At 40.6% G+C, this 27,791-nt stretch overlaps 1 protein-coding gene across 3 annotated transcripts in view; it reads left to right on the top strand.

Moving 5' to 3' along the window:
- Positions 1-25,025, top strand: part of LOC117146714 (tyrosine-protein phosphatase non-receptor type 9) — a 31,401-nt gene extending 6,376 nt beyond the window's left edge. Inside the window, exons 1-8 of one of the 3 annotated variants that reach the window (XM_033313135.1) lie at positions 1,666-1,937; positions 8,220-8,624; positions 8,694-8,924; positions 21,093-21,991; positions 22,053-22,213; positions 22,279-22,508; positions 22,572-22,779; positions 22,843-25,025. In XM_033313135.1, coding sequence (XP_033169026.1) covers positions 1,824-1,937; positions 8,220-8,624; positions 8,694-8,924; positions 21,093-21,991; positions 22,053-22,213; positions 22,279-22,508; positions 22,572-22,779; positions 22,843-23,069 — 2,475 coding nt within the window. In that variant the 5' untranslated portion in view covers positions 1,666-1,823 and the 3' untranslated portion in view covers positions 23,070-25,025. Of the gene's footprint in view, positions 1-1,665; positions 1,938-6,493; positions 6,699-8,219; positions 8,625-8,693; positions 8,925-21,092; positions 21,992-22,052; positions 22,214-22,278; positions 22,509-22,571; positions 22,780-22,842 lie in introns of those variants that run through there. The other 2 variants (XM_033313136.1, XM_033313137.1) reach the window with 2 other exon arrangements.
- The last annotated feature ends 2,766 nt before the right edge of the window (positions 25,026-27,791 follow it).

Below are 27,791 nucleotides of genomic sequence, written 5' to 3'. Positions count from 1 at the left end.
GGGGTTCCGAATCTCGCTCCATTGCGCAATCGTATAGATACTGATAATGAGGGAGGGTGGTGGTGGGGGTGCGGGGTTATGATAATGCCCCTAATCCCATTTGTGATCACTTTCTATGAGGAATGAGGTCAACAGCAGTGGCTAATTTGTGGATCAAACTCGTTTTGAGGGCGCCAAACACAGTCGCAATACGCTAAATAGACGAAGCTAGCTAAAATTAAAAATATTATTGGGTAGAGCACTGTATTAACGGAATTTTAGAATTTGGTAAATTAAGCAACTTAACCAACTATTCAGAGCTATACTTACTGCTGAGCCGTTGCCCTTACTGATGTCCCACTGTAGCAATCAGATCGATTCATTGGTATTAACATATGTGTGTTTAAGCTGCGGTGATTTCTTTTCGATGCGAATTGTGTATAAAATCGCATTGAAAAGAAAGTTTTCTGCTCTACAGCTGCCACAACAATAGTAGTTATAATAGTTATAATATTATTATAACAACAACACCAACAGCGAAGCGTGATGCTTGAGGCCTTTGTCTTGTCTCAATGTCACGCCCCTCGGTTGAAGAAAGGGGGGAGGGGACCCCGTTTGGAGGTACAGAGACAGAGTTAAGCGAGCGTTTTGTTTAAATAATCGAGAGACAGGCGCGCGCAAACACAAGAAAGCGTAATAATAATGAAAAATAATAACAATAATCATGCGCAAATGGTAGAAAACAAAACGCACTCGCATATGCACATACTATGTATACATATGTATATATGTATGTATGTGATTCGTACGCGAAGCAAGTGAAATTTTAACCAGCGACACTCGAAACTGGCGAAATTTCTTAACACTTTCATAAGAAGTCATGAGCAGCGGCCAAGAAAATAAATTAAATTAAGCACAAAAGCCGCTCAGCGAGCCGTGCCTTTTGGCATTAAGATTTAAGCTTGATTTAGTTATTTTCCTCACATTTGATGTCCCCCATTTCCATTGTCGGTTGCCAGCTGAGCTCGCTACGCACTTATGTTAGAATGCAGTGGGACCTCCCTGTGGAAGAAGGAATGATTACATTGATTTTTTTCATTCAAAAGTTATTATTAAACTACTCGCAGAATTCAAACGCTGATTTAGAACCATCATTTCAAGTCAGACTTTTAATAAAGAATGTTATTATTACGAGAGGTTGGGTTTTGGGCTGTTTTACTGTACTTGTTGTCAATTAACAGATCATGATCACTGTTAATGGGCATCCTTTTAATCTTAACATGGGCTCCCGTTTTCTCCTCTCTCTCTCTCTCTCTTATTCTCTCTCGCTCTTCCGCCGGCTGACATTGAACTGTGTCAGTGGCAGCGAAAACGCCTTGTAATGGGGCGGACTGCGCAGCTCCACTCGCTCAGCCTCTCTTCGCAGCACAGTGGGCAAAGTGGTCTTTCAGATGGAATACGTTTTTATTAGGTAGTAATTCATACTTTTGAAAATGGTAAATATCTTTGCGTCTTAATCTTAAATGTGGAATTTGGTAAATGGTAAACAACTAGATTACCTGTTTGACCCACTGTGCGCCCCTCTTTCTCTTCTGCGCATGCGCAGCAGCTCTGCCGACGCCGACAGAGGCGGCTGGCTGCGTTTCTCGCTGTTTCGCCGTTTGCTGTTCATTGTTTGTTGTCAGTCGACGCGCGTTCATCTCATCTCATCCGCCTTGTGCGCTCGCGTCTATTCGCTGTGATGTGGAATTAAATTATTATTATTATTTATTTATTTGTTTTTGTGCGTGTGTGTGCAATATAGTGTTTGTTCCAGCGTGTGGGTGTGTGAAAAATGCCGTAAAATGCAGCAAACGCAATGGAATAAGGACAGGCAGGAGGATAGAAACAACAATAGCGGCAGCACGAGCGAGCAGGATAGCGGCTGTCATCGGCGTCTCTTCCTGTGCATTGCCAAGGTGTGTGTCAGTGTGTGCGTGTGTGTGTGCGCACTTCCATCTCATTCTTACATATGACTTTGATTTTTAAGCTTTGCTTTATTTTTCTCTCACCTCAGGATGTTCTCTTTTTGCGTGGTTCTCTCTCTAGCACACCGAAAAAAAATGATATAAATTAAAGAAAGAATGAACTTAGTCAGATTACCCTATAATGTTGGGTTCTATTAAGTTTAAAGTTTTTTTTTTGTCAAGCGAAATGCTCATTAATGTTACTTAAATTCTCTCAATTTTATATTTACTGCCAATGTCTTTTCCTCCTGTGTAGTCACTCTCTTCTTGCATCGTTTTTTCTTTTCCTGCACTATTTATAGATAGTTTTTCTTGCCTTTTTGGCTCCTTCTGTTCCTTTTCAACTTGTTGCGCTCTCTCAAGCTTCAAGATGTGTTCTTCTGCTGTTCTTTCTTCTCTAGTTCATTAGCATCGAACAAAGACTTCTGCGAAGTTGGATTCTTTCCACCTGAAAATTACCGGCAAAGCGAGATGAACACACTCACTCACTTATCTCAGATGCTGTATTTGTCTTAAAAGAGAAAGAATGGATCTATTTGAGTTATACGAAGTAGCTATCTTATCTGAACTGGTGTTAAAAAAATGCGAGTATCTAATTGCCTAATACCGAGAAACAAGAGAGTCAGATCTACGAAATTAAGATATTGCTAATGGTCTTTTTTTCACTGTTCAAGTACAACCATTTTCTATCAATGCCCCTTAAATACTATATTTCATCGAGTTCAGTCAGAGTTGGCTTACTCATTCAAAGCCCTATGGAATTTGTTGTTATTACAAAACACCTACACCATGCGTTTCCGTATGTTGCACTTAAACATTTTAATTACTCATACGTTTCTTCCCATGAAATATGCTTACAGATAGTTTCGAAAATTCTAAGCAGTTGTTGTTTTTGGTAGTATGAAATCATGTTCCATTAGCTTTTTTAGCCGCGTAATCCAACAGCTGGTTTCTGTTTTTTTCACCTCGCATTTCTTTTGCTATTGGCCAAGTTCCGTTTGGAACTCGGATTCGAACCCATATGTAACACATCTCATCGCACAAGAAACACAAGAAACATGAGGCGAACGGGAGACTCGACATCAATTCGCATGCAAATGAAATTTCGCCGCTTCTTCGTTGGATTTCTTTCTAAAAGCATTTGTTCATATGCAAATGGGCGTGGCGAAAGGGGGGGCTAGCTAAGAAGGGGGCTCTGAGGATAGACAATGAAGATAAACCGTTTGAAAAGCATAGTTGTTGTTCTTGAATGAAGTCTTGGTTTTAATGAATATTGAAATTGGAATTTATTTGTAATAGAATGTCTCTAATAACATATTTTCTTTCAAACAAAATTTGTATATTCTTATGCGACTATTACTGAGTGGTTCGCCTTACAGAGGTCATACTGTAGCGTCAACATATGAACTGAGCGGTCTTTTGTTCAGCACCAAGTTGCCACCATCCGCCATGGGGTCAGCTCTTCTCCGCTCCGCTTGTCATCCCACAAACCCCACCATATCACGCCCCGTAAACCAATTTGCGACTGCGCATTCAGCGGAAGCATAATAATAAATGCGCTTTAGCAGAGCATTTCGAATCAATTGCGAAAGTGTGAAAGGAAGTAGCCCCTCCTGCGAAAAACCCCTTCGTTGTCCGTCGTTTCCTGCTGGAAACTGTGCAATATTCTCAGACAACAATCTGTCAGCAATATCCTGCATCCTGTGAAAGGAAATCGTCGAAAGGAGCCGGAATGAAGCCATAAATAATGGCGAAAGCCTCGTTTGATGATCCTGTGGGAGGGTCTGGTGCATTCACTTAATGGGGGTTAATATCCGAACTCGCTGAATGGCTACAGTAAGCGAAATGGCAATTCAAAACAAAGCGAAAGGGGTAGGTGTGATAAAGATGGAGTTTTGTTTAAATTTTACTCTAAGCAATCTGTACGTGGCTTTGAAGTGTAGCAATTTATCTTTGCGGATGGTTAAATAGTTAATATACGGATTCTGAAGCTGTGTTTCCCCTTTTTCTCGTGACCGACCAACTGTTGTCAACTCACTGACCAAGTGCAATTCAGCGTTAAATATATATGTACATATTCTGATTTAATGCTCCATTTGCTACAGAGCAATTGTTTACGACCAGATTAGTCAGCAATGAAATCATAAATGATGAGTGATCTGTGCGCGGTAACTGCCATGTTGATCAGACAGATAGATATGGCTGCTGCTCGATGGTAGTTAGTTTCTCCAACCAATCTGCATGGTGTTTGGTCTATGGGTTTCAGTTTTTCCCCAAGCGAATCTAACTAACTATCTGCCTGACTGAGAGTTTTCCGATCGCTGATCGTTGGCTGATTTTCAGAACAAGCAGCAACCAGTGGCTTTCATGCTCAGAGTCCGTTAACAGAAGAGTCTTCTCCAGAGATCGGAGACACCGATTTAGCCATGGCCCCAAGCGGTTTTACAGTTTCCAGGTAGAACCGAACTAACCGAACGATCCGAACGAAACGGATTGGAACAGTTTTGCCAGGTCTGTCGCTTTTACTTTGCATGCAAACAGTTAAGAAGACTGGTCGTAGTTGTTGGTTCGTTGGTTGGTTGTTGCTCTATTAACTGGCTCTGGCCAAAAGATTTACGTTGACTGTAATCATAACCATAACCAGAACTCAAACTCGAACTGTGCACCGAAACCGGAAGTGAGTGAACCGCCTTCCGTCTTCACAAGCTGCTTTCTAGATTTCTTTCTTTAGCATCAGGCTAATTGACAAACAATCTTTTGTTTATGCTGATGCTTTAAGCGATATGTTTAGAAGTTATTCCTGCACCCGTACTTTATCCATTCTTAATAGCAATAGGTTAAAAAATTTTAAAAATTAAGATTAATTATTCGTTTTCTTCAACATATTAAAAGCTCCTCCAGAACAAAACAAACTAATGATCTTCTGTAAGCGTTTCTCACTTGATTGATTGAGATATTTTCATGGAAATCAGCAGCATACACATCACGTATGTATGTCCACCCCCTGCTGACCCATTCCATTGAACTTAGTCACAAATCCGGGGCATTCGGGCGACTCTCTCCGATAAACCTTTTTGATTTCCAGTCCGGCCCCGCCCGCTCAGCTGCGCCCCCGTGATCCCCGCGTGCCAAAAGTGAAAGTAGCGCCCGCGGGGCCATTAGCGGGTATCCAAAATTAGACACGACTTGGTGACCTGTTGGCCTAGGCCAGCTACTAACTGCAAGTAAACAACAAACCCACAACCGACGGATGACACATCATAAACAAACACTGCATACCCACTTCCACTCAGTATGTGTGTTTGTTTTGTTTTTTTGCTTTGCTTTGCAAAGTAAATAGTCCAATTACGGATCAAAGGACTTGAATTTCGACTCCTGAATGGATTTATTTAGTCATTTCCCTCGAAACGAATGAATTGAATATCTTATGTCATAACAGGGGCTTAATGTACCAGACTCCGTTGCGATAATGTATTCGTAGAAAGAGGCGAGATAAACAAACGTGATCGCTGTGAAAGAGGTGAGGATCATAAATACGATGACGCATAGCATCGCTCACCTCTCTTTTGGGTCCACATCATCCGAATCCGTTTCAAAGGAATCCCTGGACCCGCACAGTGGGAAAAATTAGATGCTAAAATCGGAATTTCTTAAAAATTTGTAATGATTATGATATAAGTAATCCATTATCTTTAGCAAGAAAACATTTTCTACGACAACATCATTTCAGTAACGGCCTTCGGTTTCCTCGTAAAAAAAAAGCTTGCAAATTCCATTGCAAAAATTAATGACTATTTTCCAATATTTGTCGTGAACTTGCACTTTTTTTTCGTGTTGCAAAAAATACAAATTAATTGGTGACAATTCGCACGAGTACGTGAGCTGCTAGAGTAATTCATGCTAATTGATAGGCTGCGTTTCATTGAATGGGAACTTCTGCGAACTCTTCTCGCAGATAAAAAGCTCGAGTTCTCACGAACACAATTTGCTAGATAACTTATCGCTAGCCGCAGCACTAATCAAACATCGATGTTATCGCCGATCTGGCCCACTGTTCACCGGTCGAAGGGTGACATATGGTGGCTCCGGTTCCGTCTCTGTCTCCGCCGGCGACTCCCGCATGACTCAAATTGTTGGTATGCCTCCGCTGGCGCCGCCCGCGTCTCCGCTTCCGAGAAAACGCTCAACGTGTGCTCTGCCCCTGCAGTTCGTTAACCGCAGCAGCGCAGCGGCGGAGCACTTAGCGAAAAATTCTAGGAGTCTTCTTTAAATAAAATTTTCCTCCCAGCAAATTGTAATCATCATGCTAGGATTCCATTTTGAACCGGAATGACTCACTGAAAAACCTGTTGGTCTTAACACAAGACGTGCGTTTCTCCCGGTGTAACCGCTATCAGTCAGTCGATGACGATGACGACGCCGACAGCGCTGTTTTCCGCTCTGCCCGACGATCGAATCCAAGTGGTCGCGACTGTTTGCAGTTTTCAGTATCCAAGAAACTTCGGACGCGGCGTGTCGCGAAAAGGGAAGTGCGAAGTGGCCAATAGTGAAGATCGATCAGGAGAGACTCCATATCTATTTCTGTGCCCAAAGGATATATCCTATTTTTGTTCAAGTGTCTTGATAGTGCGAATGATCTATATGTGATTTGAGTTGAACACTAACAGACAGACCATGGTGCATCTGTATCAACGACGTCGCAACCGCGAACAGGTGGGTTATGATCCGTTCCAATGGGCTCCAAACGGTACCATTCAGTAACGTTCTACATTTTGTAATGTATATATAGATACATATTGCTCGTGGTCGTGTCTGGCATATGGATTGTCTAATTAGTTGGTGCAGAAAATCGCTAGCATAGGGAAGACCCAGCTATTGTTTGTATTAAATGAATCAATTTTCAGTCGATGAAATTCGCACCTGTTTAATGGCAAGCAAAAAAGAAGCGGCGTACAAAAAACATTGGAAATCCGATAACAAGAGAGTTAGATAAAGAAATAATGCCTCAATTGGTTCCCCAATAATGACGAATTGCTTTAATTGAGCAATTCTCACAAGCGAATAATGTTTTAATTTCGTTGATCCGATACTTTCGTGGCGTGTATCGAATTGCATTAACCTTGATGGGAAACGGGGTCAAAAGAGACCCCCTCCCCAGAATAACGATTGACCCATTAAGAAGTGAATGAAACTTGCACTTTTCACTAGGAGTACAAATGTATGTACACTGTACACCCAAAGATATAAAAACATTGCCGATTACTTGCGGAAATTGCCAGAGACAGAAGATTATTCGACTGAAAGCGGAAAAGCTAAAAGGTGGCACATCTGTTGATATTTCCCATTTACACACTTAATCTCGCCCCATTTCGAGGCAGATAAGGTGGACCACAGTGCAATAGCATTGCACAATGTGCATACTGTATACATAGTGCAGTATATATAAATATATGTACATATATAAATATACGGCAGCATTATAGGCAATGATGTGATCATAGGCGTGAGGCATTAGCTTAAAATGAAGGATGATCACCGTGTTTAATTGCACAGCATCACGAAGTCGTGAGAACACAGAGTTTGCATCACTCCATAAACTGCACAAATTTACGATCCGCGGGCTCTGAACTAGTTCCGCTGATCATAAAGTCGGCGGTTTTATTGATCTGCAAGCCGTTGGCAATCCTATTTAATGCCAATGCCCATGAATCAAATGGGCAATGGCAAAGCGGAAACCAGTTGACCACTTTATGTGTGTCAGAGTGACAGAACTAGTTCCGTAATTTAACCAATTGTCGTAAATTCACTTGGTTATGATGGAGGTCCCATCGAAGTTTAACCCGTTCTCTTACTGCAGATGCATTTAACGAGGCTATCTTTTCAGATCTCCAAGATATTTGCAAAGATACTGAATTTATGCGATAAACTTGCACTGTCATAGTAGTAGTAGTTATTTCCATAAATTCGTAATGTAATGGAATCGAATTAAAAATCGGTGTGTTTTTTTTTTAAATACTCATGTGGTAATTCCTTTTGATTTCCATTCTGGAAACTATTAATTCATTTTTTCGTGGAACATATACAAAAATATTTATAGTATTCCTAGCTTTTCTCAGAAAACTTATTTATTAGAGGTCGTAATTACTACGCAACCTAATCAATTCACTAGAAATGTATTTTGATAAAATTGATTTAGGACTCATAAGCAATTAATATGAATATTTTTGCTTTCAGGCTGTGAAACAATTCATTGATCTCTGCAACAATCTAGGTGCTAACTGCAGCACGACGACAACCACATCCCCGTCAACTTCCTCCTCTTCAGCCAGCAGCACGCAGAACTTAATAGCAGTAGTGCCGCCACAGTTGCAGCAGCTTCAGGTGCAATTACCGGCGCCAGGTGGAGGTGGAGGAGCCGGTGCAGGAGGAGGTGGCGGTGGGGGAGCGGCGCCTGTGAGACGCCACATCTCGCATACGACAGCCGTGAAGTTTCTGTACGCCCGTAAATTCGATATACCGCGAGCTGTCTCGCTGTACGAACAGCATGAACAGATCCGCCTGAAGGAGTATCTGTATAACATCGATCCGGATGTGGAGCCCTTGCGCTCCGAGTTGCAGACCGGCAAGTTCACAATCCTGGTGAGTGGTGACATATTTCCGCATCTACTCCAGGAATGCGTTGATAATCATTTCCGTTTCTGATTTCAGCCCGCACGCACTTCCAGTGGCGCTGCCATCGCCCTTTTCACCGCCAATCGACACAGTCCGCTGAGCGTTTCGCACACAACCACGCTGCAGGGCATCGTCTATCAGCTGGACAGTGCGCTCCAGGATTCGGAGACGCAGCGTGCCGGTCTCGTATTTATCTACGACATGAGCGGCTCCAAGTATTCCAACTTCGACTACGACCTCTCCCAGAAGATTCTCACACTGCTCAAGGTGAGTTTCGATCGGCCAGCGTGGCATACTTTTGGGCAGCCAGCGCGAAATTTCTAGAGGGATCAAGAAACTATATAAAAAGTGAATCTTTACTATACATAGAGCTTCGAGGATGCAATCGCTAACTAGTTTTAAACTGAATGTCGATTTTAAATGACCATAGTTATCGGGTATCTACTTTTAGGATCTTTCAATGGTAGCTTTATACTAGCAGTTGGGTGGTTCCAAAAAAAAAATATGAATGAGTTCAGCTTAAGATTAACGGCTTATCAGTAATTTTTAATGTCAAACTATAGTTATCTGATTTCATGTAGAAGATGTTCTCAAATGTACTTGTTGTTTAAGAACTGAGTCATTAGCCTTATATTATGGAGAATCCGACACATTTCCAGGCGGCTCGCATGTCATCACAGTGCCTGCCCCCTGCAGTTTTGCCCCATTGTGTCGCACTTCCGGCTCGTGGCAAGTCAAAAGTCAACGCAACCCAATCCCAGCTTGCCCCACAAAGGCACGAAGCGTGGCACACGGTGGTCTCTGAAATTAAAATATTAAACATGCCTCTATTAATGCAAAAGATATTTCCCATTTGGTATGTGCTTTTTTCGTGTGCCATATGCGGATTTTTTTTTTTTTTTTTTTTCTTCTGCCATTTTTGTCGTATCTGTGAATCAGTATACGCGCATCCAACTATCCGTGGTTTCTGTGCCAAGTGGCCTGTGGATTCTCTATCAACGGAATGGAGGAAAAATGTCTTCAAGCTGAAAATTTCTGTCTCGTTTCGTTGGCTTTTCATGTCATGCGTCAAATGTATTTCTTGTACTATACTATACTATACTATACTATAAATACTACTCATATTTACTTTGTGGTTCACATTGATTGAAGGAAAGTGGGAGGGATCCATGAAGTGGGTATTGGGCAAGTTCCTAATTTATCTGGCTCTTTATTTTGGGCTGGTTTCTCAACAGTCTTTGTTTTACAGTTGAAAACAGAGGGAGCTTACAACACAACAATCATTTTATAAGTGAGCTTGATATCAGCTCAATAATAGATGCTATTATTTAATAGAGTAATGTAAATTATAAAAATAAAAACGTATGACCCCTCTCTATAGGAATTTTTTTTTTTTTATTGCTTTGAAAATTGTAAAGTGTGGGCCCTTTGAGTGCTGTTGTGGCGTTCTCTATTATTCTGCTTTTCCGCCCATAAAAGTTAGTTATTCGCATTGTTTTTTTACATGAACTCCCATAAAATATTACTGTCGTACCTGACTCGGAAATCCTTGTTGGAGGAAGAAGTTGAGTGCACACAATCAGCGCTGCAACAAAAAAAAAAACTAGAAACCTACTCTATATACACATACCCACGCACACACACGCACAAGGTAGAGATGAGTAGTTGCTGGTGGGCGGTGGTCCTGAGCGTGGGCGTGGCAGTCGCAGCATGCCCGCGTGGGCGGAAGCATTCGTCTGCCCACGCAAATGATTGAAAGCAACTACGCCGGCTAAGTCACACACACAAAGTAAGACGTAATTTTGATTGGGGACAGCCCACTGTCACCAGCCCCTTTTCAACTATTTGCATTAAATAAATAAAACAACAACAGGTAGCTATCATCATCCCTGTTTTCCTCCCTTTTTTCCTTTTCTTTTGTTGTTGCTGCTGTCGCTGCCTTGTTTTCCATTTCATTTGCGTTCCGTTTGCTCGAGTCCCACATTTTTGTGCTCTTTGCTGTTTTGATGTTTGTCTTGAAATTGCGTTCTACTTGTCGTCCAACTGGCTATGTATAGTTAACAGAGATCGTACCTCGAACGAAAGTATATATATATAGATATATATATATATACGGTATATTTGTAAGTGTGGAAGAGAAATCGCCGGCCGGCATTGAAAGTCCGCGGACATTTCAGTCTCTCGACATATTTCGCTAAATTTTCCAAAAGGCCTCTTCAGGTGTATATGTATGAATAAACATTTACATTGGTGTTTATCTACCTACCCATATTTGTATACATAATCTGCCCACTCAGATGTACAGACTGCGTTAGACAAATGTCAATCGTTATTGGCTATCTAATATTATCTCATAATATTTTCATTAGAATTTCGTTATGATATTTTCATTAGAAGTGTATCTATCTTTATAATCCTTAATAAAGGTTATTACGATTTGGGGAGAAAATAACAACTATTACAAAAGATACTTTCAAAAGTATATCTGTGGTGGGTTACCACCCACGCTATATACAATAATTCATTTTAAAATGATGCTATTATGGCACTATTTTTCTGGACTCAACTGTTTAAATACATATCCATCTATATATATATATATATGAATTCCATTCTGCCACGAAAATCAAAACGCACAAAATAAAGTTAACAATGAAAACGATTCGGCGTGGGCGAGCTCTTCCCTCGCAAATGGAACGCCACTGGTCAGAGGGAGATGGTTGAATGGTTGGAGGGATAGCTAGAGAGGAGAGGAAGTGCGGGAGAATGAGAGTGTCCAATAAGCGTTCTCTTTGACGCGTGTCTAAGGCATTTTTTTTTTCGTTATTTTATTTTTGGGCTTAAGAAAGAGCGGGCCGAAGATAAGTTGCGTTGGCGGCAAGCCCGAATGCCGTGACGTCATGGGTACGGAAAGAGACGAGGAAAAGCGCGGCAACTCTGTCTTGTACCAAGGCGCGTATGCGCAATATTTTTAGGGCCATCACGCATACGCAGCGTTGTCCCAACGTGAAGATGGAAGCGATCGTGGCACGCACACACACCCACACTCATGCAGAGAGTGGAATGTGCCCACGCGTTTTCACTCTCACTTTTACACAGAGAGTGTGGAAGTGTGAGAGAGACGGTGTTTATGCATAACACTGTTTATGAAACAAAAAATCATAAAAAAAAAGGAAAATATTTTATATTTTAAACGTGGGACTTACAACGCCCAACATTGATTTAGATATGTATGTCCAAACATGTGAATATGACAAATCCACAATGTTGATATTTAATAATTCATGAAATGTATGGCATAAACCTGGTGTGAGAGAGAGAGAGAGGGCACGTAGAGAGCAAAGCTTTAAAGCGCGCTCTTTTTCACTGTGTCGCTGGTGGCTATCTTACGCTTTTGCTTGATTAACTAATTCAGTTGGCGTGTTCTAGTCGAACGTTATAGATTGTATCCAAAAGCACCCACTATCCCAAAGAAATACAAATGGAAAAGAGCGGTTAAAATGTGCGTACACCTGGAAAAGTCATTTCCCATTTTCGATGCACGCGCGCTAAAGTTTTCGTGTTTATTTTTTTATTTTTTTTTTTGTAACATTATTGTTGCCCCCGTTTTGTTATTGGCTGCTGCACTTGGCCCACAAACACTTGATCAAACAGTGATTGACGGCGGGATAATTTGGTCGTATTTATAGATCACATCGTTCGCAAGAAAATCGGCGCGCAGTTCATTCATTCAGTTGGGTTAAATGCGATGACGCCGTCGATATGTTAACGCTATTGTTATTGTTGGCCGCTCGGCTGGCTGACTGGCTAGCTGCTGTTTTGTGTTATTTTTACAACGTGCTTTTTGTTGCCACAGCCGTTCGACATTGACGCAAATGTTTAGACCAGATTCGAGCGTCTAAATGCAAATTTATACACCAGAAACTAGAGAATTGTACGCCCTCGGAACGTGGATTACTCTATTTCCGCATTACAAGAGTGGTTCCGGAAAATCCAAACAAAAATTCGCCAAAAAAAATAGTTGATATAGTTCTAGTTAAAAGTAGTATGACTTTAAACTTGGAAGTTGATTTCTGATTTATTAATTCTTTCAATGACAACATGTTAATACATATTAACTGACATTATTGCGTAATTCATATTTTTGGACTGTTTATAAAGAAAATACCTTCATTTCCAAAAGCCGTGCTATGGCTAGAGTAAAATGAACTTAAAGAACTTATCTTATCTAAGCAATTAGTATTTTTGGTTGATTTATGATAGCTATTTCCTTCTTTTTAGTCGGGTAATGAGTCCAAAGTGAACTTACTTAATCTGAAAACGAACGTCGGAGAATTCCGAAGGCACAGTCATCAATGCATAGGTCATTTTTGTGAGCATTTTTTTTTTTTTGTGTGACTTGAAGCACCTCTCCATATAAAGTGAAACGTATTTTGTTTAATCTTTGATGATTTAAGCTCTTTATTTGGCAAACTACATTAATATGAAACGATGAAGACATTTAGACAAACTCAGAATTGTTTTCAAACACAATCCTTTTTTAGTTGGCAAGTCTGTACATTACTTTTCGATATCACTTCCAAATGGACCTAATTTTATTGAGTGGTCTGAGGCTTCAAATATCCCTGCTTTCTAAGCGGGGCTGGCAACCCTGTTTGCCGACTTTAACCACTTGAGCCACCCACTCGCGAGCAATCGACAGCTGCATCGCATGCAACCTTGCACTCGCAAAACCACCCTTAGCGCTACTACGGCTCTCACCTTCGCTCTCGCGCTTCCTTTCTCCCTCGTCCCTCGCTTTCCCAACAACCCCCTGGTGTCCACCAGGGTTGCCAGAGAGAGGGCGAGCGCTGCCCACCGACCCGCTCGTCCGCTCTTTTCCGCCGATGGTGGTGGCAAAAGAAAGAGAGCGCGTGCGCCGAGAACGCAGCCGCAAAATAGCGAACGGGAAAAAAAATAGCTGAAAAAACCAAAACGAAGCGAAAAAAATAAAATAAAGCAGCCGCAGCAGTCAGACGTAGTTCAGCTTTCCACGAAGACGCGCAACAAACAAACGACATAAAGAAAAGCGAGAAAATCCAATGAAACGCAGCGGCCAAGAAGAGACAACTCAGAGGCGTAGGAAAATCGAAATATTGAAAAACTGAACTAACGATAAAAAGCCAAAAGCTTTCCAAATTGTTGCTCAATCGGAAAACCTTTTGCTAAAGTGCTTAAACATTCTTATCTTTTTTTCCAAGTGCAAAGAAAAGTGGAAAACTCTCGGTGCGTGAGTGTGCGTTTGTGTGTGTATGTGTGTATCTGAAATCAGCTTTAGTTTGTTGAATGTTCCACACGCAATTTGCAGCAACAAATTCGCGGATTGCAACCGGGTGAAAAACCTCGCAGAAATCTCGAAACGTATAGGGCATAAATTGACAACTGAATTATCAACTGAAATCCCTGGTTAACTTAGAAAATAAAACCCGATCTCAAATGCGTATTTTTGTTTTGTTTTTTCCCTGTTGAAACCCCAACAATCCCAACCCAACCCCCGTGTGTCTGCCGTTTAACCCAAAAGAAGATAGAGAGAGGATGTGCATCCATCCCATTGTGTAATGTGACAAATCGGCGAGAATCAACACGAAAAACAAAAAAGATATAGAAACGCAAGCAAAAAAGTTATGTAAAATTGTTCAATTGAAAGTGCACGCAATTAGCATTTAATTGTGCGAACCAAACTATATATTACAATAAAAATCTGAATAATTAGACAGCGGCGGTTGCGGCAACAACAATAGCAACAACGCGGCAATCAACAACAATCCATAACAACGCCAACGCGCGACTCAGGTACACGATTATACAGATACAGATACAGCCGAGCTGTATATACATACATATATGCACGTATATACATATATATATATATATACTGGGGATATGGACAGATATATGAACAATGATATATATGTACTTGTCGCCTATATGGACAGAGAGTCGCCCCCTGAATGATTTGTAAAGACCTCGCCAAAAAATGTATATTTGTTGTTTTCGCTGTCTTTTGTTTTCAAGGAAATCTATTTTTTTGTTTCTCTGGCTATTTGTAGACAGCAAACATTTAATTTTAATTTGAATTTTGCTTGTGATTCATTAGACTGGGCTTTCACAGTGAATCACGTTTTAAGCTGATCGCGGTGCTTAGGTAAATCACGGCTACTCCATCGTTATTAATCAATAAGCGGCTGAAATCTCGCGGCTTGAGCCCTTGTGCCATTCAATTAGCTAATGCCAAATGCTTTCGAATAGGGGTCGTTGTGTCAAAGTAGGTCACCTAATTGGGTTGGCCCGGCTGGGTGCGAAAATACTGTTGACAGGGGATACTTCCATTCACGAGGCCATGAAAACTAAATAGGGAAATCCAGCATGAGATAGCCAAGATGTATTTATAGTTTACAAATTGATAAAAGCGTGAATAGCTGGTTTATCTATTAAAAATCGAAAATATCGATGTTACCTATCGAACTAATCGTGTTATCTACTTCAAAAGAATGCTATTTAGCTTAGCCAGTTGTTGTTGAACACATTTGTTGATTGGCACTAAAGTTAATCGCTTAGCCAATTCATAGAAAGATATCTTTGGGGTTCTTGGTCGACCATCAATGGCAGGTGATATGCGACTTTTGTTTTCTTTGCGCTTACCTGTCCTCTCCGCTGTTTTCTTTGGCGCAACAAAAGCTGCTGCGGCTGTCATTCGCAGAGCTTGACAAAAATCAACAACAACAATGGCAAATATGCCAATAATACAGGGGCTAAAGCGGTAGAACTGGGTGGAGTACGACGAACGAGGAGGAACAAGTGGAGGCAATCAAATACAGCTGTTGGCGTTCGTTCCACGGCGCGTATACATTTTTTTTTTGTGCTGCCACTTTTTACTTCTTACCTTTTGATTTATATCCCCCGATGTCTGCTCATATTTGAATGTGTGTACATGTCACAGAGAAAGAGACCCCCTTACAGTGCGTATCAGAATTTTAAGACAGTTGTTCATGCAATGAATAAAATAATTAGAATTGAGGACCTTTATGGATTAGAATTTCATGTTTCAATTGGGACCAGTAATCTGTAGTATACTGAATATATAAAGCTTTAATTATTGTTATGAAGTTATTTAGGAAGCGTATTATCTGAACTATCGATCTTATTTATCGATTGTTATATTTGGTTATTCAACTATCATTAATATTATACGCTTTTTTTTAACCACAAAGAAATTTCTTCGATGAATGACAAACTAGACTGCTTGCACACATGATGATAAATAGTACATTTATTGCATCGATTGCAACCCTTCGACCTTACTATGACAAATGTTTTAAGTATTTACGCCGTGTCTCGAAGGGATTTTCAATTGATTGGTTTGCGGCCTTATAAGCAAATAAGCCTCGCTTCGGTTGGGGTCTCCCACAAGTGTGTGTGTGTGGTGGTCTCCCTGCGTGTGCTTGTGTGTGTGTGAGTTAGTGCCGTCAGTCAATCAGCGTGAAGAGCTCTCCAATTAGCATGGCTTAGCCTGAGCTATCCAATATTGATTCCCCTTACGGATATCTTTGACTTCTCTTCAGTGATTGTTCCACCTGCAGCCGAATAATATTTATTATTTATTTTGTGTACGGCTTAAGCTTTTTTGTCATTTTGTGCCTTTCTACTTGGAAACCTTTTCATCGTAAAGATTTCTGGCTTGGCTGGTTTTTTTTTTTTTTTTTTTGTTTTTTAGCTGTACTTTATGATGAAAAAAAGTGTTAAAAATATATACGAATTTTATTCTTCAATTAGATAATTGAATAACGCTGATTAATCATAACTTATCGATGGCCATTTCCCATGATCTTTTGGCCCCACGTTCGCTTATTCATTTGTCTTTAAGTCTCTTCCTCCCTTTGCTTGCGTCTCTTTGCCTGCTGGTTTATCGGTTTGTTTGCTGTGCGTGCCGCTTTCGCCTTATTCGGCCAACGCCGACGACAAATTCGTTTCATGCCCAAAGACGGGAACAAGCTTAAAACGCATTACCAATTTTGGCCATGGCTAATTTCACATATTTATTTATTGTTTGTATTTGAATATGTGGAATATGGCTGAGAAATGGAATGGGCAGAGAAAAGACGTTGTTTCTACTATACTATTTGTTGGGACCGCGTGGCGTATGCTTGATAACATTTTGAACTTTACGCGCGTCGATTCCGCAGAAATTTCTGGCTAATTGGCTTCCTTGTGAGTCCCCCTTGACATTTGTATAGATTGCAATTAAATGCCATTGCATGGATTCATTGGAATATGTGCCATACGCCATTTCGGGAATTTCCAAAAGGCGTGGCTAAAATCGACGTCCGATCGCGTAATTCAAGGGATGTTACTTAATAAGCCAGCTTATTTCCATAATTCTCAGTACAGATTGAAAGTGGATTTTGGCACTCGAGCTGAGCTGTTATACACTAAAGTCAATTTTGTGGAAATCGATTTTTTCCACGTTACCCAGATGGTGTTGGAAAGTTCTGTTGCATCCAATGGTGACCAGGCTAATGTTATAGTGTTAACAAATTAAGATGCATACATTTGAAGATCAAATACCTGCACCGTACTACTTATTACTATTAATTTATTTCCGTGCATCTCGGTACCGCCAAAGTTACTAATTTTAGCCTTAGCCCGGAATAAACTTCATATAACAATATACAATTTCTCCGGCATCCCACACACTTTGGCAGCCACGTAACGAGTATGGGAGGCATAAGGACACAGCAGACATGTCGGGATGAATCGGGAGTGAAGCGCATGCCAAGGCACGTTAAGTTGCCCACTTGAGTCCCATCAGGAAAATTTCTCCTGTGTTGTTAGTGCCTCTTTCGGCTTGCCTACCCTAGACGACGGGGGCGTGGCATGTCGGCGGAGGGTGAAGCGGAATAGAAAGGGTGAATCCGGAGACGCGAAGGTGGATGCTTCAAGTTTGTCCCAAGTTTCGTTCAACTTTTGCGCAGACTTTTTGGCCCTCAGGGCAAATAATCTGGCCAAGAACAGCAGCAGTATGTTCACGGTGCTACCTATGCACCATTCCAATATATTTTTTTTTCTTTTTTGTTATTAGTATTTTCCGTATGCTGTGTTTGTCAATTAAATGTGTGCATGGATGGTGGGGCGGCTGACTGAACATTGTGATTGTTATTATTAGATTGCCTGCTATCTCAGCGCCGCCAGCCCCCCAATTGGATTCTAATTGGATGTGGGAACAGTCTCCTCAAGGGGGGGGGGGGGGGGGATTCGGAAAAGCGGAAGGGCACGGGGTGAACAGCTGGGCTTGTGACCCTGAAATGCCAGGCGACAAGTTCGATTTTTGTGCGTTCTTGGTTTTGGTTTCAGTATACATTTCAATATAATATTGTACGACACAAGAAATGAAAACAATCCAAATGCCCAATTATGACTCATAAGCACCCCCCAAAGTTCACATGCGAGAAAAGAATATGAAATGAAATGCTATACAATATTTCCTTATTACTTTTTGTTAGCCATTCAAACTTCTTGAAGGCACGCACCTTGGGCCATTTATTTTTTATTTTATTTATTTATTGCCTCTATTGAGTACCGCTGAAATGCAAATTTTACAAGTTCGGGACATGGGAACTACTTTCCCCTTGATAGACTGCCAAAGTAATGGTAATAAATAGTGTTGCTTACTTTTGAGTAATTAGGCACAAGCATTACTAATACTATATATGTATGGATTAGTTTTTGATTGCTTACTAACGAGCATGGGATTACTTTCATTACTTTTACCTGTGCCTTGTAGCGTAGCCTTGTAGATTATTTATGGAATTTATTGAATTTACTTATTATTCAATATGCAAATTGCGCCACCGAAGGACATGGGATAATATGATAGAATGGCACCTGATCCTTAAGGACAGAAATGAAACAATGATGAAAAGCGAGGCATGGTGATTATTACTGCAAGTATTGAATTAAGAACTTCAAGGGTCTATCGAAATAAGACAATCAAAAGGGAGATTTAAATGTCAGGTTAGAAATAAACTAAAGTTAAAGGCTTCAATTGGTATTATTTGTGTTCTTAGTCCTTCCTACAAGGAGCATTCATAATCTCAGATGTGTGTGTGTGCTGGGATCAAAGTGAAAGTGCACATGCTAACAAACCTAAATGCAAAACAAGAGCATAAAAAGCGAGAGAACGAGGGTTTGAGGAATGAACATGAATATGAAGGTAAAAATTGAGAAGGAAAAGCGGTAGATGAAAGGAAATGCCATTTCTTATACAGTTTTGTATAGGATGTCCGATACGATGCTTCGATGTTTCACCGGATATCCGACATGAAGTCAATTAAATCACAACTTTTTCGAGTCACATGACAATTGACATTCCCAACTGCAGGAAGGAGCTCAACTTCTTTATGTTTGCGTGTGTGTGTGTGCTGTTGTGTAAGATTTGATGATGCAATTCCCGTAGCCATAGAAGAAGAGAAAGAAATTCCACGAAAAAAGGGGTCAGAAGGGGGTGGGGTCAGCCGATGTAATTGAATATGCTGCCAATTAGGGCTTTAAACGGAATTTATTGAGCCAACAGCAGATGCACAAAGCGAAACAATGGGGGGAAAGCGGATAAACGCAGGAGAAAAGACAATATTTTTTAGGTAAACTGCGGGATGAACTTTTAATTAAATTTTCCACAAAAACACATGGATGTGTGTGTGTGTGCGTGTGCCTATATTGGTTGTGATTGTGCGTTTAATTAAAGTGCATTTGCTGTTCTTGTTGTTGTCGGTTGGTTGTAACGCATTTCGGTTGGATATACACATGTACACGTACTTTTTGCCCACTGTGCTTGCTGACCTTAATCTGCTTGCTGCACTGCTTTTGAGGCCAATAAACTAAATAATGATGGCATGGATGATATACATACCTATATACGTGTGTGCACATACTCCGAAAAGCAGAAATACATCGGGAAAGAACGAGGAGCCACCCACAGCCCCTTTCTCTCCACCCATCTCTGTCTCATAACTATCTTTCTCGCTCTTGCGCTGGGAAATCACATTTCACCTTTGAGTGAAGCCAAGTTTTCCACTTGTTGTTTTTGCTCTATCTCAATGTGCCATCGACGAAAAATGCCGCAATGAAATTTTCTCAACATTTTCCCAACTGGGTGAAGGTTGCCGGTGCTTTTGCCCCAACAGCCAACCACCATCACCCACTTTTCCTTCTTGCCCACCGAACCGTTGTATGTTGACGCAGTTTTCTTTTAGCCACTTTACCTGGCGGCTTTTCAACTTCATCAAAGCTGCAGCAGTTAGCCAAAAAAAAAATGCACATTTAATCGGTCCTCGAGATAAATGTCCTAATGTATAAAATGTTAGCTTAATATACCATATGTGTTACTTAAGCTGGTTCAGGAAAGTTATAAGCCAATAACCATCAAATATTTACTATTTTAAATTGCTTTCATTTCACCTTAAATTCAATTGAGTGTAGAATGATTGAAAGCATCGTGAAAGGTTTCTCGATTTTTCCAAGAAGTGCGTATCTCTATGTATTCCAGAGCAAGTAATGATGGCTAGCTAAAACTAGAGCATTTCATTGGGGTTGCGTGTTAATTAATAAATGCAAAGTTTTTTAGCCAGAACTCCAACTTGCTTTATCTCACAAGGTTTCCCTGGAAACTGGGTCCCCATACGAACGTGGCCCAATTACAAATATCTCTGGGCTGTGCTATGCGTGGACTTTTGCATCCAGCCAACCCTCGTTTTGGGTCCAATGCACAGCAGTATGCAATATACGATTCCTGGAAAAAAGCTACTATTCAGATTTTAGGTGGACTAGAAACATTCATTAACAAGGGTGGGGAGGGGGGTGTGTGTGGGGTGGAGCAGTGGCGTTAGCTTAACAAAATCTAAAATCGCAATTCCGAATGCAAAATCTCAGCTGCCCAGTTTGGGGTAAAAGTGCAAGGGTCGAAACTGAATATTAAGCAAAAATGTCAACTGCCACAAATTGATTCTCAGTAAAATGAAATACGAGGGGTTTTCCGTCGACATACATACATACAATATACTTATATATTTGAAAACTTCCTGGAAAATTGCTGCATGCTCCTCTAATTGGTTGCTTACAGCTCGATGTACATTAATCTTACTTTTAATCATGCCGTTCGTGTGTCAATTAGTAAATGAAGTCAATAATAATTGCACGAAACTAATTAAAAATATACCGAGAACCATGGCCATTGAGAGATGGACTAGTTAGCAATTGCTCAAAGGATAGCGATTTAATTCCGAAATTCTGAAAAAATATCCATTTTGGGTTTATTTTAAACTAGAGATTATACTGCCAAAAAAATTTTTACACATTTAAGAGCCAAGTTCTAATCATCAAAACATTCTTTGATCCTTGCAGGGCGGCTATCCAGCGCGTCTGAAGAAGGTCCTGATCGTGACGGCGCCACTGTGGTTCAAGGCACCCTTCAAGATCCTGCGTCTGTTCGTGCGCGAGAAGCTGCGCGAGCGAGTGTTCACTGTATCGGTGCCTCAATTGGCGCTGCACGTGCCGCGCAAGGCGCTGCCCATTCACTTGGGTGGCACGCTGGAGGTCGATCACGCCACATGGTTGCTCAGCTGCCGCCAATCGATGACGAATCGTGAGGACGAGCTGCTGGCCAATATCGTGGGTGTGGGCGGTGGATCCGGATCCGGTTCAGCAGCTGGATCAGCAGTTGTGTCCACCAATGGCACGGAAACCGAGGCCGCAACAACGGCAGCCACGATAATCAGCGCCGTCCACCAGTTGGGCGATAACAATACCACCGTGGTGACGGTCAGCAATGGCGTCGGTCCAGCTGGATCGGCAGCTGGCGGAGCAACGGCAGCAGCGACGACGGCGACGGAACCCAACGAAAATATCACCATCAACGGACTGAGTCCAAGCCACCGGCAGGTGGCGAATCACAGCAGTAGCAGCAGCAGCAGTGCAGCCACAGTGGCCAATCCCCTCAAGCTCAGCACAAGTGGCTCCGCGGACAACAATAGTACCATCACGAACGCCACCACAGCTTCTGGAGCAGCCGGAGCAGCTGCTGGCACCACCACCAATGGCGGCGGCGAGTTCTGGTCAGAGAATCCGCCCAGCAGCGCCTCATCCGGCTTCAGTGATGATGATAGTCTCGCCGGTCAGGAGGGCGATCCCAAGCCCATTGATCAGATTGTTCAGATGGTGAAGCAGCGCGGACGCCATGGTCTGATTAAGGAGTACGCGGACATTCGGAATAGGGCGCCCGAGGGCACCTTCCTGCATGCGAGGTAGGTCAAATGAAATCCTAATTCTACATATCAGATAATAAACGTTCCCATATCCTTGCAGAATGCGGGCCAATTTGACCAAGAATCGCTACACAGACGTCCTCTGCTACGATCACAGTCGAGTGGTTCTGGCACACGAAGACGGCGACGAGCCGTCGGATTACATAAATGCGAATTTCGTCGATGGCTACAAACAAAAGAATGCCTATATTTCAACTCAAGGTAAGCGATGATGACACACTTAATCATATGTATAAACTGTATGCTAATGGAGTTCACGCCGCCAGGTCCATTACCAAAGACATCCCAGGACTTTTGGCGCATGATCTGGGAACAACATTGTTTAGTAATAGTGATGACGACGCGCGTGATGGAGCGCGGACGCGTGAAATGCGGCCAGTACTGGGAGCCGACTGAAGAAAGTTCCTTAGAGTTTGGCGACTACCATGTGCGAACAATTAGCGTTGAGTGCAATGAGGACTATATGGTTGCCTCGTTAGAATTGAGAAACATAAAGGTGAAGCTCTCTAAATAGGGCAACGATAGCGAATATTATAATCACTTGTAATTTTGCCAACAGACTGACGAAATTCGCAATGTCTCACATTGGCAGTTCACCAGCTGGCCAGACTATGGCGTTCCCAGCTCGGCCATGGCCATGCTGAACTTCCTGCAGAAGGTGCGTGAGAAGCAGGCGCAGCTCGTCCAAGGACTGGGCGACACCTGGGCGGGTCATCCCCGTGGACCGCCCATTGTGGTGCACTGCAGTGCAGGCATTGGACGCACAGGTGAGTCGCCAACATTGTAGACAATCCACGTCAGATTTACTGACTATTAAGAACTCTGCACAGGTACATTCATAACCCTGGACATTTGCATATCGCGCCTGGAGGACGTGGGCACGGCGGACATTCGTGGCACCGTTGAGAAGATCCGGTCGCAGCGAGCCTACTCCATTCAGATGCCCGATCAGTACGTGTTCTGTCACCTGGCCCTCATCGAATACGCATATTCGCGTGGAATGCTACAGACGGTCGATCTGGCTGGCTTCGATGAGCGCGAACCGGACTCGGAGTAGGCTAATACTATCAACACAGTCCTTGGACCGGAAAAGGGACGAGGAAACAACTTGTATACAGAATAATTTTATGTTTTACCATTGGAGTTGTAACTTTCTTCGACTAGATGCTCGTCCTGATATGATATAATATGGTATATATGATACGAGAGAAACGATCGGAAGCATAGATAGATTCCGAGACACGGACGAGGGAGATGATGTTGTAGAGAGTAGAGTAAACAATTTACGTTAATCTATTATTTTTTTTAAATACTATTACACACCAAGCTATAGTTGTATAGCAAAAACATCTATATATAAACATTATTTAAATTAAATTTAAAGTAAATGAAAAACAAATAGCTAAAAATAAAGAAACAAAAACAAAACCAGCAGCATTAGCAAAACAAACAAAAGGCTAAACAAAAGCAAAAAAAAAAACCGAAATTAACAGCGAAGAGTGTTTAACCATGACAAAGTTAACTAGAGTCCGATAAAGTACGGAGTACAACGAAGGCATAAAAGATGAGGATGAGGATAAGGACGACGACCAGGAAGAGCGGGACTAGAGGCCACTCGTGGCGAGCAAACCAAACAAACCGTCCGGCGGACTGTCAAAATCGTAGACGGACCCGAGGCGGAGCGGACAAATTTTGTGCGTTTTCCCCCATCTCAACCGTGTAATCAGATGCAGCGGGCTGCGAATTTCCTAAACGCAACTAAGCAGCTGAAGATGGAGCAGCAGGAGCGGCAGCATCAGCGGCGCATCAGCCAACTAGTTACATAAAATTTATAGCATATGCCTAGATCTACGTACCGCATATAGGAATATGGAATATGTATAACGATTATAAAAATACCAGAAGAAATCAGATTTAAGCACTGTTCAATGTTGTTGCATACGAAAATAGACCAAAATGAACAAGAGAGATTCATCTTCGCCAGCCCAGTCTCCTGGCCGCATCTCCTCCAGATGTGACCGAATCTGATGCCCGAACACCCCCACCCACAAAGCTCTCTTCGCCCCCCTAAGCTGTTAAATGTGTCATTTTGTTTTGTTTTTTACCCTTTTTTTCTAATATTTATACATAGAGCGTAATTAAGTGTATCGAGCAGGAAGTCGTAGTGAATTTTACTAAAAATTATTTTACCAACTAGACGTGAATAGTTGAAAAGCGCAGAAAGCGAGTATTAAAGAGAAATGATTAAGAAACATATATCTAACATGCCTTCTTACCTACATTTTTCATATATGCCAAGCGAATCTAAAACGGAATAATAATCGTAAAGAAAATAAATGAAGGAAAACCAGACATATTTTGTATTACTTTTTTAAAATAACAAGGAGATCTATATTCAATTATGAATCAAGTCAAGAATGGCAGCTTTCTCGAACAGAAGTAAACAGAAAAAGAAGTAAACAGAAGTAAAATGAAAACATAAACGAAATCTTAAGTGTAACAACTATGTGTATGTAATGTCGGTCAGAATGCATTTTCTTCGTGCATCTTTGCGAAAGTATTATAAATATTTACATATAAAACAAATTAAGTGCACATACTGCAACACATCTGCTAAAAAAAAATAAGAAAGATAAATACGTTTTTTTGTCTCATCATGTTTGTATGCATGTAAATATAATACCTACGATATATATAGTATTTTTGGTGCTAACTTAAGAGTTGCCCGCACCGTGCTCCAAACACACAACCCATACACACTCTACCACTCACACGTATATATCATTAGAATTGTAAAAGCTGTGATCAAACCCGAATGAAAGATGCAAGTCGAAATTGGAGCCACAGACTCTCCTCGCACAGCCAGTCAGTCAGTCAGTCAGTCAGACCAGACCACTGAAGTCATACACTCCCTATACTATTTAATCACAGAACAGAACAGAACAGAACCATTTTCAATTCTTTCAAAGGCCTTTTCCTAGAGAAACAAAGAACAAAAAGCAAAAAAAAAAAACCTTACCAGATTGCATGATGAATACTACTCACCTCCCAGATCAGATCGATGGATGCTCTATTTTTATAACGCTTGACACTCGGATCATACTGCATATAATCCAAAACCAATCCAAAATTGGGAAGACGCAAAATAATGCCGCGCAGATAACTATAAATATTTTTTGTAGTCTCCAGGCTCGGAGTGAAGGAAAGAATTTATTTAAAAACAAAAAAACAAATTATATATATATATATATACATATATACATATATATCTATATGTAATAACACATGTATGAAAATTAGCAAAATTTCTTCAAGTGTAATGTAAAATTAGCTAGAGTCACAAGCCTTTGTTTTCCGTTCAAACGAAGTGTAAAGAAAATTACTTAGTATGAGTACGCAAAATGTTGCATGTGTCACGATTGCTTTCAGAAAGCTTTGCAGCGCACAACATGCACCTAAAATCAAAACTTAAAAACAACAACAAAAAACCATTTACCAGATGATTGATCGATCGATCCAGCCCACCCTTAACCAACTCTTGACTAAATCTATCCACTAACACCTACTCCCCGCATATTGAATATTGAATACTCGCATTTGTCGCACTTGGATAAGCCACCACTAACCGACCGGAAGACCACTAGCCTCCACCAATCCACTAATCTCCACCCAATCCAGCTCAAAACCACAGGGAGACACTGTACATACACGCGGCAGGACGCCCGTCCGGCAAACCAGTCCACGATCCACACCCGAAACATGGAGATCTTAGTCTAGAGAAATGGTCGCATAATATTTAAGGACATATAAGTATGTGTTATCATTTCATAAGGAGAATCGAGAAACCAAAATACAACTTGATGTAAAAGCAAAATGCATTTTGCAGTTTAAAAAAAAAGCAAATAAAACGTAACAAATGAAAATTGTGTATAAAATGTATGGAAAACGGAATGCTTTTTGTTTAATTTAGTGGTGATTATCATTTTTTCCAGGACAAACTACCAATGGATCGTGACCTTTTGGAATGACCTTTTGGGTAGTAGCTTGGTAGTAGTAGCCTGGTAGCTTAAAAATAAAGTTAAATTTCCAATCAAACTATGTTCAAAAATGGGAACTCTATTTTTGTATGTGCAGTTAGCACTGAATTAACTGCTCAAAACAGATTCTTACATCTATATGACAATTTTCAGCGAAGTTATGTCGAAAATTCCGTTTGTAAATATCAAGTTTTTGGCAAAAGCCGTTCTTTCGAATTTCGTACATCAAATAATCCGTTTTTTTGCCACAACTTTAAAAATAATAGCCTGAATAAGGAATGTTATATCTCGTTGAGTTCGTAATTAAATTTCCAATCAAACTGTGTTCAAAAATGAAAATTCTATTTTTTCGCCATTTTTTGCAAATTTTGATGATGTTACCCCTATCCAAAAATGCGAAAATTGACCCAAAATAAATTTTTCTAAATTCTTTAAAAAGTGATAGGGATAGTTAGAACTGGTAATTAGCTGCTAAAAACAGTTATTCTTTCGTCTATATGACAATTTTCAGCGAAGTTATGACGAAAATTCCGTTTGTAAATATCAAGTTTTTGGCAAAAGCCGTGTTTCCAAATTTCGTACATTAAATAATCGGTTTTTTTGCCACAACTTTAAAAATAATAGCCTGAATAAGGAATGTTATATCTCGTTGAGTTCGTAATTAAATTTCCAATCAAACTGTGTTCAAAAATGAAAATTCTATTTTTTCGCCATTTTTTGCAAATTTTGATGATGTTACCCCTATCCAAAAATGCGAAAATTGACCCAAAATAAATTTTTCTAAATTCTTTAAAAAGTGATAGGGATAGTTAGAACTGGTAATTAGCTGCTAAAAACAGTTATTCTTTCGTCTATATGACAATTTTCAGCGAAGTTATGACGAAAATTCCGTTTGTAAATATCAAGTTTTTGGCAAAAGCCGTGTTTCCAAATTTCGTACATTAAATAATCGGTTTTTTTTGCCACAACTTTAAAAATAATTGGCTGAATATGGAATGTTATACCTCGTTGAGTTCGTAATTAAATTTCCAATCCAACTGTGTTCAAAAATGCAAATTCTATTTTTTCGCCATTTTTTGCCAATTTTGATGATGTTACCCCTTACAAAAAATGCAAAAATTGACCCAAAAATTAATTTTCCTAAATTCTTCAAAAAGTGATAGGGATCGTTAGCATTGGTAATTAGCTGCTCAAAACAGTTATTCTTACATCTATATGACTATTTTTAGCGAAGTTATGATGAAAATTCCGATTGTAAATATCAAGTTTTCGACAAAAGCCGTTTTTCCGAATTTCGGTCATTAAATAATCCGTTTTTTTGCCTCAACTTTAAAAATAATTGTTTAAATATGGAATGCCCTATCTCGTCGTGCTCGTATTAAAATTCCCAATCGAACTGTATCCACAAATGGAAATTCTATTTTTTGGCCATTTTTTGCTAATTTTGATATCCAAAAATTCGAAAATTGACCCAAAAATTAATTTTCCTAAATTCTTTAAAAAGTGATAGGGATAGTTTGCAATGGAAATTAGCTGTCCAAAACAGTTATTCTTTCGTCTATATGACAATTTTCAGCGAAGTTATGACGAAAATTCCGTTTGTAAATATCAAGTTTTTGGCAAGAGCCGTGTTTCCAAATTTCGTACATCAAATAATCCGTTTTCTTGCAACAACTTTAAAAATAATAGCCTGAATATGAAATGTTATACCTCGTTGAGCTCGTAATTAAATTTCCAATCAA

This window comes from Drosophila mauritiana, chromosome X (assembly GCF_004382145.1).
Source record: "Drosophila mauritiana strain mau12 chromosome X, ASM438214v1, whole genome shotgun sequence".
In the NCBI taxonomy this organism is placed as follows: domain Eukaryota; kingdom Metazoa; phylum Arthropoda; class Insecta; order Diptera; family Drosophilidae; genus Drosophila; species Drosophila mauritiana.
This window is presented reverse-complemented; position numbering and strand designations above follow the sequence as displayed.